Source organism: Oryx dammah, unplaced genomic scaffold, assembly GCF_014754425.2.
Source record: "Oryx dammah isolate SB20612 unplaced genomic scaffold, SCBI_Odam_1.1 HiC_scaffold_23, whole genome shotgun sequence".
NCBI classification, from domain to species: domain Eukaryota; kingdom Metazoa; phylum Chordata; class Mammalia; order Artiodactyla; family Bovidae; genus Oryx; species Oryx dammah.
In genome coordinates, this window is record NW_024070207.1 from 57,052,164 (window position 1) to 57,070,643 (window position 18,480).

General features: G+C 40.0%; 1 protein-coding gene across 1 annotated transcript in view; it reads left to right on the forward strand.

Annotated features, from left to right (window-relative positions):
* Positions 1–18,480, forward strand: part of GAB3 (GRB2 associated binding protein 3) — a 91,835-nt gene that overhangs the window by 63,726 nt on the left and 9,629 nt on the right. The window contains exons 5-8 of the mRNA XM_040265614.1: positions 4,645–4,700; positions 5,193–5,412; positions 7,645–7,726; positions 9,138–9,240. Coding sequence (XP_040121548.1) covers positions 4,645–4,700; positions 5,193–5,412; positions 7,645–7,726; positions 9,138–9,240 — 461 coding nt within the window. The remainder of the gene's footprint in view (positions 1–4,644; positions 4,701–5,192; positions 5,413–7,644; positions 7,727–9,137; positions 9,241–18,480) is intronic.

The window sequence follows — 18,480 nt, forward strand, 5'->3', positions numbered from 1 at the left end:
TGTCCTTGGATGTCTGTTTCCATGTAGAAAGTTTTCAACCATAAGTTCTGTAAATACAATTTTTTATTCTTTTCTCTCTCTTTTCTCCTTCTGGAACCCCTATAAAGTGAATGCTGGTATGCTTTTGATAGTACATAGAAGAATGGAGTTTTTTATATGCTTTGATCCTAATCAAATGAGACCCCTTTGGCAAAAAAGCTGCCAGTTTGTATGACTTGCCTTGCCCTGGTAGAACTACTGCTGAGTGAGCTGCTGAGGGGTATGGGAGCACCCCAACCTAAAATGCCACAAATTCTCACTATTCTTATGTGATGTTCAGTAGTTTTTTTTTTTCTTCAATAAAAGCTTTCAAATACAATATGCAATAGTTTTGTTGTATGCTTTTGGTAAATTTTCAAAGTCCCCTAATAGTCGCATACAAAAATAATTTTGTACAGTTTTATCATTGCTTTTGGGGGAATAGCTTCTCTGAGCTCCTCATTCAGCCATTCTAGTAATACCACTTTCTTCTGTTTTCTAATATTTGGGGGTAGTGGTGAAGTAAAAAAAAGTAGCTTTATTGCTTTGCTAGGCTAAGGAGTCGAGAGCAGGCTAATGCCCTCAAAACAATGTGTCCCAACTTGGAGAGGATAGTGAGAAGTTTTATAGTAATGGTTCAAAGAGGGCATGATGCTTGCTAATATTTTAGTTTGAATTTTTGTGTTAATAGTCATAAATGATATTAGTTTATACTTTTCTGATATATTTTACCTTTATCAGGTTTAGCTTCCAAAGTTATACTTGCTTCATAAAAAGAATTCGAAATTGTCCTTGGTTTTCTAAACTCTCTAACAAATTTTTGAAGCATTGAGACTGCCTGGTATTTGAAGGTTTGGTAAAATCGTCTGTTGGAAACATCTGATCTCAGTGGTTTTGAGAGGTAGTTTTGGGAGGTGACTTTGGGCGGTAGCTTTGGGAGGTGATTTTGGGAAGGTTCCCTGGCTCATATGGTAAAGAGTCTGCCTGCAATGCAGGAGACCCAGGTTCAGTCTCTGGGTTGGGAAGATACCCTGGAGAAGGAAATGGCAATCCACTCCAGTATTCTTGCCTGGAGAATCCCATGGATAGAGGAGCCTGGCAGGCTACAGTTCATGGGGTCACAAAGAGTTGGACACGACTGAATGACTTCACTTTTGGGGGGTGGTCTTGGGAGGTAGCTTTGGGAGGTAGTTTTGGGAGGTAACTTTGTCTATTTTATTCTATGGAAATTTAAATGTGTAAGATTTCTATCCCTTTTTGTGTCAATTTTGGTGTAGTGTATTTCTCTAGAAATCATCCATTTCATCTAGATTTTGAAGTTTATTTGTGTAGAGGCATGGAGAAGTATCTCTTTAAAAAAACTCCTCTGTTTCACTGATTGCTTTCTCCTTATCAGTTCTTATTTTGTATATTTGTGCCACCTCTATTGATTAGATTGGCTAGTGGGTCTCCCTCAGGTTAAATTTTTTCCCCAGGAAACCAAGATTTTGAGTTTTAAAAAAGTAAATCCACTTCCTCTGGACTTTATTAGTTTTTGCTTTTATCTTTACTTTATGATTTCTTTTGGTTTTCTCTATTGTTCCTTTTCTAGCTTTGAACTGGGTATTTAATTCACTTGTTTTCATTTTGTCATTTTGATTGATACAGCTGTTTTAATAAATTTTACATTCTGGGTAGAATTGACTATTATTCCAATTACTTGATGGGTCTTTCAATATGTAGATTCAAGTGTTACTTTATTTGTGAAACTTTTCTTGGATTATGATTTCAATATTAGTAATATACTATTTTGTTTTTCTTTGGGGGAAATCTAACAATACATATATTGTATCTTCATTGCCTATCTTCTATTTCAATCTCTTTTTCTGTGATTCTTTTTTACTTTATTTTTTATTCTGTTAGTTGTTTTGTGGCCTTTCTTCAGTTCCATTTATTGCATTTGCAGTTGAATATCTTCTTCCCTTAGAATTTTGTAACTTAGACTTCATTTCTGAGATGGTTTTCTCTTTTTCTTTAATTTCTTTCTTGAGTATTGTTAATCAATTGTTATTTCATTTCCCCCCATTTCCACCCATTTCTCCCCTTTACTTTAAAGCAAAATGTTGGAAATAAACTTTTGATATCTAATATTAATGCTATGACTTGTCACTTCAGTCGTGGCCGACACTTTGCAACCCCATGGACTGTAGACTGCTAGGCTCCTCTGTCCATGGGATTTCCAAGGAAGAATACTGGAGTGAGTTGTCATTTCTTTTTCCAGGGGATCTTCCTGACCTAGGGATTGAACACACATCCTCTGCATTGGCAGGTGGGTTCTTTACCACTGAGCCAGCAGGGAAGCCCAAAACTTACACAGTGCTGTGTGTCAATTACATCTCAATGAAACTGGCAGAAAAAAAGAAATGGTAGTTGTGTAATGGTATGGAGGTATTAGCTAATGCTATGGTGGTAATCATTTTGCAATATATGTATGACAAATCAGCATATTGTACACCTTTAATTGACACAGTGTTTTTACACACATGTAGCCACATTCTCAGTAAGGCTGGGTAAAACAAAAACTATTTGATTCATTAGAAGGTGATAGTACTTTGGAAAGAGAAAAAGTAGAACAGGGTCAAAGAGATTAGTAGAGCAGGTGGGGGCAAGGGAATAATATGAAAAAGGGTGAATGTGACAGATATCTGTTTCATAGGAATGTGTATCCACTCTCGAATCTTATCTTTCCTCTATCACAAATTCCTTAGACTAGCTGATGTTGATGCAGAGGTTTCTCTATAATTGTGTTATTTGGTGATTTCAATAGGAAATTTGTAATAAAGAGGAAGTTAGGGACTGTGTACACATATGCAAGTCCCACATTCTTAATTTTTTTTTTTTGGCCACTCTTTGTGGCATGTGGGATTTAGTTCCCTGATCAGGGATAGAACCTGTACCCCCTGTAGTAGGAGCACAGAATCTTAACCACTGGATCACCACATTCTTTATTAACAATGTCCATAATAATTGGTAGGATTTATTAAATACTTCGTGTTCCAAGCACTGTTCTAAGTCCCCTGGATGCCCTAACACATCTAATCTTTCCAGAAGTCCTGTGAAATAGGTTCTATTATTGGTCTCACTTTACAGATTAGGAAACTGAGACACAGAGAAAGTAACTTGTCTAGTGTCACAGAGCTAATATGTGGCAGATTAGGGATTTAAAACCAGTGTGACTCCAGAGCATCTTTTAACTTCCCCCTTCAAGAAATATAAACATAGATAGACACACATATCTGTGTATATATAAAAGACATTCTTAATCAATTTCCAGTCTCTATCACATCTTTCTAAGTTGGGAGTTATTCTCTTGCTTGAAGATGATGTTGACTACAGTTAATTTCTCAGAGGAAGCTTGGCTTTTCACATCTCCAGGTTCTAGGGAGACAGTTTGCTCCAGTCCCACATGCTAAGGGCCCTTCCCAGTGATGCTCACTGCCACCAGCCTCCATCTCCTCCTGTGGGCTCTTGTGTTTCTAGCCCCTGGCTTTCCTCCTTACTCTCCAACTGCTCTCTCTCTCAACATGAGCCAGTCCTCATCTTCCTGCTCTTTGAATAGTGAGAATCTCTAGGATTTTTTAAACATACTTTTATTAATTTATTTATTTATGGCTGTGCTGAGTCTTCGTTGCTTCGTGCAACTTCTCTAGTTGAACTGAGCAGGGGCTACTCTCTAGTTCGGGTGTGCTGGCTTATCATTGTAGTGGCTTCTATTGTTGCAAAGCACAGGTTCTAAGATGCTTGAACTTTGGCAGTTGTGGCTCCCAGGATCTAAAGCACAGGCTCACTAGTACTGGCACACAGACTCTAGCTGCCCACAGCATGTGGGATCCTCCCCGATCAGGGATTGAACCCATATTTCCTGCATTGGCAGTCGGATTCTTTACCTCTGAGCCACCAGGGAAGCCCAAAGTTTCCAGGATTTAATACTTAAACTTTTCTCAACATTTAAAACCTGTAGATTATCTCCTCTACTTTTAAGGTTTTGACTCCACCTCTAAGTAAGTCTCATTTGACTCTGCACACATATATCTTGCTACCTTCTGGATATCTATTTTAATTCAACAGTTATTCTGATTTTTTACATCACACTCTATATGGGTCACATCCATCTCAGAAATGTCTAATCTTAGATTCATCCAGCTCTCCTCTCTCTCTGGGTCTGTACTGAAGCGCTGACTCTGGCTGCAGAAATTCATGGTCACCAATTCGTGTTGACACTATGCAAGGCTATTGCTCCTTTGTTCACCCCATTCCTCTGTTTCTTTGCAGGGGCTATTTCATGCCTCCTCTCCTCTTCTCAAACCTCCAGCTTTGTTTCTGCCATTTCTAAGTGCAGAAAATTCATGTGACAAATGCAGCAAGCATTTCTTAATTGCTTCCCATGACTCCCCCCAATTCACAGAACTGAAGCATCATACAGAAACCTCTTCAAAATCTGGTCTGCTTTCCACATGCGGGGGAATGTTCTGGCTGTCCAGCTAGGCTGAGTAGCAAGCTTCTCTCCCTCTGGAGCGAGCACAGGGCCCTGAGCTTAGTTTCAACTGGTGTCCTGCATTTTTCACCACCCTGGCTTGTTTCTTGCAGCAGATGTCGAAGGCCAATCTTTAAGACACCGAGACAAGCGGCTAAGTTTAAATTTGGTAAGTTTGGTACTTGAGTTTCTTTAAGCCTTAATTTTTTAAAAAACATAGTCTACCCTATATATGTTCCCTTGATATCTTTTGAGATTCAGCACTCTGAATCTCCAAGGACCCTTCCAGTCTCCCATTAAAGCTTGAAATTGTCTGGGAACTACTGGACTTCGTGCTCTGTAAGGACCTTACCGGTTCTAATGGTCTGGACACATCTCAGACCTGAGGTAGCTATTGAGGTCATCCCATTATTCTTAAAGTATTTGCACAAATTTCATTGACCTCTGTCTTCCAGCATGAGTCCTAGGCGAGTCATCACCTACCTCTCATGATAAGTCCAGAGGCAGAGCTTGAGTTAGAGGCTTGTTTAACTTTACTAAGGAAGTTCAGAGTTATTCCTAGATAATTTGCAACTGAAATCCCACATGCAGCCAAGTTTGCCCACCGGAAGCAGTTTCCATGCTATTCTGTGCTTTCCAACTGGTTTTCATTCCCTTGCAGCCATGCAGGTTCTTCCCAATGTCCCCGCCAAGTTCCACCAGCACTGAGGACGGCTATGTGCCCATGAGTCCCCAGACTGCCACCTTTGCTCTCGGACCCCATGACAGCTCTGACGATTACATTCCAATGAACTCAGGGAGCATCTCCAGCCCCTTGCCCGAGCTCCCCGTAGACCTGGAGCCTCCCCCGGTGAACAGAGATCTGAAGCCTCAGAGGAAGTGTAAGCCACTCCTGTGTGGGATGGGGGAGGGGCAAGGTGTGATAACCATGTGGAAAAGCTTCCCTCCTAAGCCTCTCTGCGAAGGAAGCACTACAGAAACCCTCCACCCTAGGGGCCTGGGAGAAAGAAGTGGCTGGGATCCAGTGGGAAGGGCTGAGGAGCACCGTTGCTCCAGATCATCAGGGTAACAGGAACCTGGAGACTTGCAGTCATGGCAAATGTGGTCTCCAAAGCCAAATCCACTCCAGCGGGCTCATCTTTGGCTGCTTCCCTAACAAAGTCCCAGAAACGAGTGAGTTGGATGTAAATGGAAACCCCTTGGTCTCTCTTTGTTTAAACAGCACTTAAATGTAGTCATACCATCCCCGTTATGTAAGGCAGCCAAGAATGCCCTTTGACACTGATTCCTGAATGCAGACCTGGTCACAGGCCCCATGGTTCAGTGCCCTGTGTGTACCCAGCCCGAAGACATGTCTTTGGAGGGAGGGGAACATGGAGGATGTGGAGGTGAGAAGTGTGGCTCCTGTGGGCACAGGGCTCCAGGAAGTTCTTCCCATCCGCTGAGTGGCAGGAACAGGCAGGGAGGAAGGCGAAGAGGGTTCAAGCAAAAGTAGGTCAGAGTAACTTGCTAACTTCATTCTTGCTTGCCGTCACCTGCCCAGTAGGGCTGGGTGATTCTGAGGAAATACTTGGTACCACGACCATGACTCCTGACACTCCATCTGTTCCACCGCCACCCATCTTTGCTCTTTGGAAAAACTACTACTTCACTTAGCCACTCTCAGAGCTGTAACTAAGCAGCTTGCTTATGCCTGCTCTGCTCCAGCCCCGCCCTCTTCACTTTGAGTCAAATCCCATTTCCCCTGTGTTTGCCTAACACTAGGGGGAGACAGAGATGACGAAACAAGCAGGGTTCCCCAGGTTGAGGGGGAGAAAGATATGTCAAAACCACCTGGAAGAAGAAGAATTATGCAATAGGTACTAAATAAGAGAACAAGCCCTGTCTCAAGTTTGGAGGAAATAACCATTCATTCTGGTGAGAAACCATTTCACAGGCACCTGTAACTTTGAGGTATATATTATTGTTTTGCTTGATTACTTTTCTGTAGCAATCCTGTGCAACAGAAGTTTCTGTAATGAAGAAAATGGGGCTGTTAAACGTGTGAAATGTGGCTAGTGCAACTGAAGAAGTGAATTTTAAGATTTGATTTAATTTCAATGCACTTAAATATCAAGAGTCACATGTAGCTAGTGGCTACCATTTTGGACATCACCAGTCTGAAAGACCTGGTGATGGAGAAAGGTGCAGAGATTTTGGACGGACACAGGGTTGGCTGTGTCACTGGGTGGCTGGGAAGGTGAACTCCTGGGCCAGGAGGGGGTGATTCTGACACACGTGGCTGCACAGCTGACTGAACAACAGGAACGCCACTGGTGATATGGAAGGAGTTAAACACTATCTACCGGTGTGGAGCAAAGAGCTAGAAAAACAAGCTGGTCAAGGCAGTGATAGGGGAATATGTGCATGACCAACTCAGCAAGGTGGGTTGCTGAGGTGGAGTGAGGGTCAGGCACCAGGTGCTTCTTTAGCAAAGGCTACTGCAGTGAACAAACTAGGAAAAAAACCCTGTCCTCCCAGAGTGCAGTCAGTCTAGACCCAACTCAGGAATGTTGGATCATCACAGACAAGTGGGTGCCATGAACAGTAAGCGCATGAACTCGTGAGAGCCCATGAAGGCCTTCCTGAGCAGGGGGTGTTGAGCTGAGATCTGAAGATGACTATAACCAGGCAGAGAGATGGGGAAGATTGTTCTACACAGAAGGACCAAGTAGACAGTGGCCTGGAGGGGGGGATGATTAGGACTTGGGTGACCACCTCTGTCTGTGATGAGAGGGGTCAAGGGTGAGACAGGCAACAGAATGGCATGAGATCAGAGATCTTCATCTGACACCCAGCACCAGGCCTGACTTACGATGAGTTCTCAATAAATGTGTAGTGACGGGATGTAACTCCAGCTGCTGATGTGACCACTGGCTCAGTGCTTGTGCCCTCTGCTTCTGCTGAGGTAGGAAACAGTAGGACAGCAAAATGGGCACTCATCATTAGCAGTGCTTGTGAGTAAATGTAGGCTCGATGTGCTTAGTAAGTGGAATTGTCATAGTTTTACAGTCTGCAGATTCTGGCCTTGAACCCCTGAGAACTTATGTTGGATGTTCTGTGTTATCTTGTAGCACGGCCACCCACCCTGGACCTGAAAAACCTCTCCACAATCCGGGAACACACATGTCTAACCAGGACCCACACTGCGCCTTGGTGAGTCTTTGACTGCTCCCAGGGGCCTCATCTGGGGCCCTCTCAGCCTTAGTCAGACCTCTGTGGTGAAAGAGAGCTTAACACAAGGGAGGAATAAGATTTATTATCTTGAACAAGAAGTGTTTTTTAGGTCACCAAGGTATAAAGGTAACTGAATCTCCCAGCACAATGGAATCAAGAACGAGAGTGCTGCTAGGAACTGTCTCTAATATGTGCTTCTCTCTTCACATTTGCTCATTCCTCTTTCTTTCAAGAACTCTTTTTTTCTGTTGCACAATCCTCACAGCCTACATTAGCCATCCTGTAGATCTGTATTTACCTGCTACAATTCCAGTACCAACAGAGAGGGGTTCTTTTTCAACTTCCAATTCACATTTGTTGGGAGAGGGAATTGTTTTGCCCCAGCTACAGTAGATGCAGCTCTGGCCTGCTGAGCAGGGCTGGCACTTCTGGCATGGCTTCTAGAAGCTCAACTTTGTGAATGGAGTTCTCTCGGTAAACAAACCCTCAAATGTGTCTGCACTCTCTCATCTCACCTTGTAAAAGCTTGAGTTTCAGAGTCCTGAGCTTGTCCTGGTAGTTTCTTGATGGTTTAGTCACTCATTCATGTCCAACTCTCTGTGACCCCATGGGACTGTAGCCCACCTGGTTCCTCTGTCTATGGGATTCTCCAGGCAAGAATACTGGACTGCATTGCCATTTCCTTCTCCAGAGGATCTTCCCGACCCAGGGATGGAACCCATGTCTCTTGCAGCTCCTGAGGGTTCTTTACTGCTGTTTTAATCACTCAGTCATGTCCAACTGTTTGCAATAGTGGCCCACCAGGTTCCTCTGTCCATGGGATTCTCTAGGCAAGAACACTGAAGTGGGTTCTGTGCCTTCCTCCAGGGGATCTTCCTGATTCAAGGATTGAACCCAGGCCTCCCGCACTACAGGCAGATTACTGCTGGTTCACCCTAAATACCACAGCACATGATGAATCTGTAATGGGCCACATTCCAGACAGGAATGCAGAGCCTCAGCTTGCGCTTCTGACGTGGGAGTAGGATGAAAGTGGATTCATGGTCTAGGTTTCATCTTCTCAGATGAATGAAATGGAGCCTCAAAGGAGCATTTCTGTTTTGTTTTTCTCTCAGTGATATGATGCCTTGGTCTCTTTCTAGAAAGCTCATGAGCTGTGGCATATGGGGGGCCTGGAAAAAGAATAACCTTTGAGAAGTGGGAGCCATTTGCCCCATAGTGGGACAGGAGTTGTGGGGTAGTCTCTGTCACTTCAGGAACTGCTTTGGCCAGAAGGAAGTTGCATCTGGAAGGGGAGGGTGAAACCCCACAAGGGCCATGTCAATTCTTGGCTGGCTTTCAGACCAGCTGTAAGACATTGCTTTGACCTCATCTATATTTTTGTTCCTAGCAATCGAATCAGCTTTCTATCTCCAGAAAGAAATGGTATTAATTCTGCAAGATTTTTTGCCAATTCTGTTTCCAGAGAAGAGGAAAAAAGCTACATCCGAATGGTAATCCTCTTTTTTTAATTTTTGGTATTCACCCCAGTCTATATTCTTATGGGTTCACTGTAAAGGAAACATATTGCTCAGAAAGTGCCATGAAATCTTAAAACTATTACTTAATTGTAATGCCAGGTTACCGTGTTTTCCATACTGGGAACAGACTGACATGAAGTTAGTTTTCTTTCTTGCAGCATTCAGCTCCTTGTACCATTTAGCTGGGAAAACTCTGACACTGGATGCTTCCTTCCACCAAACCCCCTGGTAGCCCTGCTCTGACTTCCTCTGCACCTTTACCAAAGATGCATCACTTAGAGTCCTGTTGGGAGGGTGGCCTTGTGTCCCAGCTCATGGGTGGGTATTAGTTTCTGGAGATTTCTTGTGGAGCCTTTCTGTAAACCTGAGTTCACAAAGACCCAGCATGTCTATCCTCTGATTAACCATCTATGGTTCTAGAGTCCTGGTGTCTCCTTCTTGCCCTCTGTTTCCCTTCCATTCTCTTTCTTGGATTATATTGCCAGTGGGTTACTGAGGACAAAGAGGGCCTTTTAGTACCTCTGGCAAGTATCAGGCCCTTTAGCCAGAACTCTCAACATTCTGTGAATTTAAAATCTAGGGAACTATTGAGAGAATTTCTTTTTGAACTGTGAAATTTAGACAATGTTCAAGGCACTGTTACTATATGCTTTTGAGCAGAAACAACTCTGCCTTCATATGCATGACAGTAACAGGCATTTAAAGTTCTCAAAACAGTCATGTCCAGTGAAGCAGCAATTAAGTGCTGCATTTTGCCTCTATTTAATGGACTGTGCTGTGAGTCCCCTTAATCATATGCAGGTGGAAAGTGACTCATATCCAGTCTGCTGTGGTATTTCCAATATTTTTCACACTTAGTAATAGCCCTTGGGAAACTTCTAGAAGAAAACACTCTTATAAGAGATACTGACCAGCTGTGCTTTGTCTCCAGAGAACAGAAAAAGGAAGTGAATCTATAACCTCACAGAAGCAAATGCCGAGTCATTCCAGATGCTAGCAGTTATTTCTGATCTTTCAGGTTGTGAGAAAGCCCAGTGTCTCATTAACAACATCATTCAGGACTGGTTTTTTGCCTATTTATAATCATTGGTTGATGACTGTCTCTGTACATTATTAAGCAATATGACTCAGTAGCTTAAGAGCTCAGAAAGCTGGCTGAAGGAAGGTAGCTCTAAGGAACTCATCACAGAAATGTGTTTAAAGACTATCCCATCTTTTTCACCTGTGTGTTTTAACTGCAGTAATACAATATTTTCAAATGTCATTTATTTACAATATTTCACTTGTTTAACAAAACAACCCATTTGGTAGACTGAACTAATATAATTCAATTTTGATTTTGTATATAATCATATGCATAATTTCTTCCCTTTAAGGACAAGTTCTTACCTGACTAAAAATTTAGGCTAGAGTCTGAAAAAGAAGTTTTGTTTCATAAAAGTCCTGTATTCTTCTTTGGTGACTTTATTTTTTAATGAAATATAGTTGATGCACAGCATTATATTAGTCTCGGATATACTACATAATGACTGACATTTGCATATATGAATGAAGTGACCCCCATGATAAGTCTAGTAACCATATGGACCTCTACAAGTTACTACAATATTGTTGATCCTTTTCCTTGTGCTGTAGATTACATTCCCATGGATTACTTACTATATAATGGAGGCATATACCTTTAAATCTCCTTCACTTATTCCACCTACCCCTCATCTGCCTCCCTTCTGGCAACCACCCATTTGTCTTCCAGGTCTATGAGTCTGTTTGCATTTATTTTTTGGTTTCACATCTAAGTAAGATCATATGGTATTTGTCTTTCTCTGTCTGACTTATTTCACTTAGCATAATGCCCTCTAGATTCACCCATGGTGTCATAATGGCAACATTTCTTCCTTTTGCTCGGTAATATTCCATTGTGCATGTGTATATATTATATATATATATATCCATCCATCCATCCATCCATCCAGGAGCAAATCCACCCCACTGAGACAACCCAAACTTTTTATCAGCTGTGAAGTGAAGTCGCTCAGTCGTGTCCAACTCTTTGTGACCCCATGGACTGTAGCCTACCAGACTCCTCCATCCATGGAATTGTCCAGGCAAGAGTAATGGAATGGGGTGCCAGTGCCTTCTCATATATATATATATATATATATATAAACATCTTTATCCATTCATCTATTGATGAACACTGAAGTTGCTTCCATATCTGGGCTATTGTAAATAGTACTTCAATGATCATGGGACTGTATATATCTTTTTGAATTAGTGTTTTTGTATTGGGGGCAAATACTCAGAAGTGAAATTGGTGAATCATATTTTTAATTTTTGAGGAACTTCCATATTGTTTTCCACAGTGGATGTACCAATTTACATTCCCACGAACAGTGTACAAGGGTTGTCTTTTCTCCACACCCTCACCAATATTTGTTATTTGTGTTCTTTTTGATGATAGCCATTCTATCATGTTAGTCATTCTGACATTCTAACATAACCATTCTATCAGAGCTTCGCTGATAGCTCAGTTGGTAAAGAATCCACCTGCAATTCAGGAGACTCTGGTTTGATTCCTGGCTCAAGAAGATCCACCGGAGAAGGGATAGGCTACCCACTCCAGTATTTTTGGGCTTCCCTGCTGGCTCAGCTGGTAAAGAATCTGCCTGCAATGCAGGAGACCTGGGTTCAGTCTCTGGGTTGGGAAGATCCACTGGAGAAGGAAAGGCTGCCCACTCCAGTATTCTGGCCTAGAGAATTCTATGGGGTTGCAAAGAGTCAGACATGACTGAGTGACTTTCACTTTCATTCTAACATGTGTGAGGTAATGTTTTATTTTGGTTTTGATTTACACTTCCTTGATGATTAGTGAGGTTGAGCATCATTTCATCTGTCTGTTAGAAACCTGTATGTCTTTTGAAAAATGTCTATTCATGTCCTCTATTTTTTAATCAGCTTATATTTTTTTGTTGTTGTTGTTGCTGAGTTGTATGTGTTATTTGTATATTTTGGATATGAACCTCTTATTAGATGTATGACTTGAAAATATCTTCTCCCATTCAGTGGGCTGCCTTTTTGTTTTAGTCATAGTTTCCTTTGCTATGCAAAAGCTTTTTAGTTTGATGTGGTTCCTTTGTGTGTGTGTATATTTGTTTGTTTCCCCTGCCTGAGGAAGCATAACCAAAAAATATTTTTAAGACCCATGTCAAAGAGTTAGTCTGTGTGTTTTCTTCTGGGAGTTTTATGGTTTCAGATCTTACATTTGTCTTTCATCCATTTTGGTTTCATTTTTATATATGGTGTGAGAAAATATTCCAGTTTGACTCTTTTGCATGTAGCTGCCCAGATGGTTGGATGGCATCACTGACTCGATGGACATGTGTTTGAGCAAGCTCTGGGAGTTGGTGATGGACAGGGAAGCCTGGCATGCTTCAGTCCATGAGGTCGCAAAGAGTCGAACACGGCACAGCAACTGAACTGAATGGAACTGTCCTGTTTTCACAACACCATTTATTGAAGAAGCTGTTTTCCCCCCTGTAGTATATTCTTGCCTCCTTTTACATAGATTAATCAACCGTATAAGTATGGGTTTATTTCTCTTTATTCTGTTTCATTGATCTATGTGTCTGTTTTTGTGCCAATACCATGCTACTTTGATTATTATAACTGTATTATAGTTTGAAATCAGAGAGTGTGATTCTTCCAGCTTTGTTTTTGTTTCTCTTTCACAAGATGTTTTTGTGTATTCTGGGTCCTTTATGGGTTCCATACAAATTTTAGTGTTTTTGTTTCAGTTCTGTGAAAAATGCTGTTGGTATTTTGATAGGAATTGCACTGAATATATCAGAGAAGGCAATGGCACCCCACTCCAGTACTCTTGCCTGGGAAATCCCATGGACGGAGGAGCCTGGTAGGCTACAGTCCATGGGGTCGCTAAGAGTAGGACACGACTGAGCCACTTCACTTTCACTTTTCAGTTTCATGCATTGGAGAAGGAAATGGCAACCCACTCCAGTGTTCTTGCCTGGAGAATCCCAGGACAGGGGAGCCTGGTGGGCTGCCGTCTATGGGGTTGCACAGAATCGGACAGGACTGACGTGACTTAGCAGCAGCAGCAGCAGCAGCAGCAGCAGCAGCATTGAATATATAGAATACCTTGAGGAGTGTGGACATTTTTACCATATTAATTCTTCCAATCCATGAGCACAGGATATCTTTCCATCAGTTTGTCTCATCTTCAGTTTCTTTCATCAGAGTCTTATAGTTTTCTGAGTACAGTTTTTTTTTTTAATCTCTTTAATTAGTTTTATTCCTAGATATCTTATTATTTTTGATGAAACTGTAAATGGCATTGCTTTCTTAATTTCTTTTAAGACAGTTTCTTGTTAGTGTATAAAGCTGCAATACATCTGCATGTTAATTTTGTATCTTACAGCTTGACTGAATTCATTGATGAGTTCTAATGGTTTTTTTGGTAGTGTATTTAAGATTTTCTATATATAGTAATATGTCATTTGCAAACAGTGACAGTTTTTCCTTTCCAGTTTTAATTTCTTTTGTTTATATATATTTTTATCTGATTGCTAAGACTAGGACCTCCAATACTACCTTGAGTAAAAGTGACAAGAGTAGACATCCTTGCCTTGTTCCTAATCTTAGTGGAAAAGTTTTCAGATTTTCAGTGTTGAGTATGATGTTAGCTACAGGCTTGTTATACATGGCTTCTATTATGTTAAGATATATTCATTCTGTACTCACTTTGATAAGAATTTGTATCATAAATTGGTGTTGAATTTTTTCAAATGATTTTTCTTCATCTATTAAGATGATCATATAGTTTTTATTCCTCAGTTAGTTAATGTGGTATATCAGATATCGAACCAACCTTACATTCCTGGGATAAATCCCACTTGATCATGATGTATGGTCTTTGTAATGTATTGTTGAATTCAGTTTGCTAATGGGAAGTATATTTCCTCCAACCTCATTCTTGTTTTTTTTAATTTTGTTATTTAACTTCATCTATCCATATATAAAAATTTGAATGAGCTTTTCTTTACCTACAAAAATATCCAGATGAAATTTTTGATTGAAATTATGCTAAATCTATGAATAAATTTGAGGAGAATCAACATCTTTATTATGCTGAATCTTTCAGTTTGAATATAATACATCTCTCTGTTTATTTAGATGTCTTATTTTTTTTTTCCTCAGAATTTTGTGATTTATAACATATAGATCTTATGTGTATTTTATTATACCTTTACCTAAGTGTTTTATTTTTGGAGCTATTGTAAACAGCTTTTTTTGTGTTTTTTAAATTAATTAATTAATTTATATTTTGGCTGTGCTGGGTCTTTGTTGCTGCATGCGGGCTTTCTCTAGTTGCAGTGTGTGGGCTGCTTGTTCCAGTGGCTTCTCTTGTTGTGGAGCACAGGCTCTAGGTGCATGGGCTTCAGTAGTTGCAGTACATGGGCTCAGTAGTTGTGGCTTATGGTCTCTAGAGCACAGGTTTTCAGTAGTTTTGGCACATGGGCTTTAGTTGCCCTGTGACATGTGGAATCTTCCCGGCTCAGGGATTGAATAGTAACTTGTGTCTTGGTATCTTGACAGTGTCTCCTGCATTGGCAGGTGGATTGTTATCCACTGTACTACCAGGAAAGTCCTAGATGGCATTTTTGTAATTTCAGCTTCCATTGGTGGTATATAGAAATATGATTGATTTTTTTGTGTGTATTAGTGTTGTATCCTGCAACCTTGCTAAATTCACTTATTAATTATAGGCATTTTGAATTTTCTTAAGATTCCTTGGGGCTTTCAAGGTACATGATCATCTCATCTGTGAATACAGTGCTTTATTTCTTTCTTTCCCATCTGTGTGTTCTTATATTCTTTTGCTTGCCTTACCGCCAGGCTAACACTTCAGTGCAATGTTGAACATATGTGGTGAGATGAATCTCTCTGTTTCCATCTTAGGGGGAAAGCATTCAGTCTTTCACTATTAAGTCTGATGTTAGCTGAAGGTATTTTACAGACGTTCTTTATCACATTAAGTAAGCTCTCTTCTATTCCTAGTTTTAAGGCCTTCCCTAGTGGCTCTGATGGCAAAGAATCTGCCTGGAATGCAGGAACTGTGGGTTGTATCCCTGCGTCTGGAAGATCTCCTGGAGAATGAAATGGCAACCCACTCCAGTATTCTTGCCTGGGAAATACTATGGACAGAGAAGCCTAGCAGGCTATAGCATATGGGGTTGCAAAGAGTTGGACACGACTGAGCAACTAAACAACAACAAAAATTCCTAGTTTGCTGATAGTTTTTTTAAAAAACCATGAATGGATGTTGAATTTTATGCTTTTCCACATTCATTGATCTGATCACTTAGTTTTCTTCTTCAGACTGTTATAGTATAGATTAGACTGATTTATCTTTATTGAACCATCCTCTTATTCACTGAAGAAACATCATTTGGTCATGGTACATTGTTATTTTTATGTATTGCTGGATCTGATTCACTAACATTTTGTTGAAGATTTTATGTCTATGTTGATGTTAGATGTTGATCTGTGTGGTTTTGTAATCAAAGTAATGCTGGGCTCCTCTGGAAGTGTTCTACCTTCTGGAACAGATTGAATAGAATTAGCGTTATTTATTCTTTAACTTTTTTGGTATAATTCACCAGTGAAACCATCTGGGTGAATTCAGTTTCTGTAATATTTGGAGGACCATTGACATGAGTTATGTAATCTTGGGTGAATTTTGGTTATTTGCTAGAAGTTTTATAGTTTTACCTTTCACATTTAGGTCACATTTACCTGGAATTAACTTTTGTGTGTGATTTGAGGTAAAAGTCAAGATTTATTTATCCTCCATGTTTCTCTAATCTAATGTTTGATTATTTAAAGTTACTATCATTTACAACCATTCTGCAGTGCCTTCTTTGCCATAAGTCAGTTATCCATATGTGTATGTTTTTTTTTTTATGGACTCCTGATTCTGTTTTGTTGGTCTACATGTCTATCATTGGGCAGTACCACACTTTGCTAGTTATGGTAGCTTGACAGGTCTCAATATCTAGGAAAGGAAGTCCTCCCGCTTTGTTTATCCTCCTCAAGACTTCTTTGGCTATTTTATGGTCCTTTCTATTCCTATAAAAATTTTAGAAAAATTAGTCAAAGTCTACCAAAAATGGAAAAAAAAAACAACAAAGAAATGCTGTTCTCTTCAGGAAGGTAGTCAAAATTATTTAATCTAACATTGCTAGAAGTGGAACTTTTTTTTTTTCACTTTTTAAAAATTTGATGAAGCACTTAAGTAGGCATGGTACCATGAAAATACCAAGGTACACATCACCACCATATAAGATAATCTTAAAATAGTAGAGAATATATTTTAAAATATTTATTTCTATTTATTTGGCTGCACTGTGTCTTAGTTGCAACATACATGATCTTTAGTTGCTACATGTAAACTCCTAGATGCGACATGTGGGATTGCGTTCCTTGACCACAGATCGAACCCAGGCCTCTCCTGCATTGGGAGCACAGAGTCTTAGCCACTGCACCACCAGGGAAGTCCCGCTAAATGTATTCTTTCAATCCAAAACTCAACTGCCAAGAAAAGAAAGGGTATCTCTTAAGCTAAAAATACTGAGAAATTGCAAACCCCGAGAATCAATAGGAACTACAAACAATAAAATCAAGTCTAGAAGTAAGTCATTATTGAAAATATTTGATCCTAAGTATAAAATAAGTTTTATATACTTAAAAAATAAGATGAAGGGTTGCAAGTTGGACTGAGTTACAAGATACTGTTTTAAAATGACCAGTTGGATTAAAAAAGACCATTTAGAACTGCTAGACATAAAAATAAGGATGAAATTAGAAGTTCAGGAGGTGAAGGTAAACCGGCTAAACCCAAAGAGTAGTTTAGTGAACTGGAATATAGTTGTGAATTCACAATAAGTCAGGTTAAAGAGACCAAAACAGCAGAGGAGATGATAGGGGAAAAACAGAGAATCAATATGGAAAGGCATAATGGCAGTTTCTCACAATCATCAGTCCAAAATCTCACAGGCAGTTTATTGCATCAAATGTTAGTGGTAATTGTGATGGCAGGTATATTGGTGTTCATAGCATATTTTCTTCAGTTTGACTGATTATTAGAAAATTTTCGTAATAAATAAATAAACCTCATTAAAGGAAAATGAATAAAAGTCAGAACAGAAATTAATAAAATGAACAAAATTAGAGAGAATCAGCACAGACCTGATTTGTTCTTTTGAAAGATTAAACTTGAACATAATCAATCAAGAAAAAGCAATGGATATAAACATATTAAGAATGCAAAGGATGTAATAGCTGCAAATACATCAGAGATAAAGATGTGAGAATATTATGAACAACCTCAAAGTAGTGAATATGAAAACTTTAGTGAAAATAGGCAAAGTCTCAGAAAAATATTATTACAAACTGACTCAAGTAGAAATAAAAAACACAAATGGTTATACAACCATTAGAGAAACTGAATATGTAGGGAGATTTTTACTACAAAAGGTCACAAGGCCCTCAAAACTTTACAGACACTTTCTATCAAAAGGAAGAGATCATTGCAGTCTTATATAAACTGTGATCCACACAGTCAAAGGCTTTGGCATAGTAAATAAAGTAGAAATACATATTTTTCTGTAACTCTCTTGCTTTTTCCATGATCCAGCGGATGTTGGCAATTTGATCTCTGGTTCCTCTGCCTTTTCTAAAACCAGCTTGAACATCAGGGAGTTCACGGTTCACATATTGCTGAAGCCTGGCTTGGAGAATTTTGAGCATGACTTTACTAGCATGTGAGATGAGTGCAATTGTGCGGTAGTTTGAGCATTCTTTGGCATTGCCTTTCTTTGGGATTGGAATGAAAACAGACCTTTTCCAGTCCTGTGGCCACTGCTGAGTTTTCCAAATTTGCTGGCATATTGAGTGCAGCAGTTTCACAGCATCATCTTTCAGGATTTGAAACAGCTCAACTGGAATTCCATCACCTCCACTAGCTTTGTTCGTAGTGATGCTTTCTAAGGCCCACTTGACTTCACATTCCAAGATGTCTGGCTCTAGATTAGTGATCACATCATCATGACTATCTGGGTCGTGAAGATCTTTTTTGTACAGTTCTTCCGTGTATTCTTGCCACCTCTTTTTAATATCTTCTGCTTCTGTTAGGTC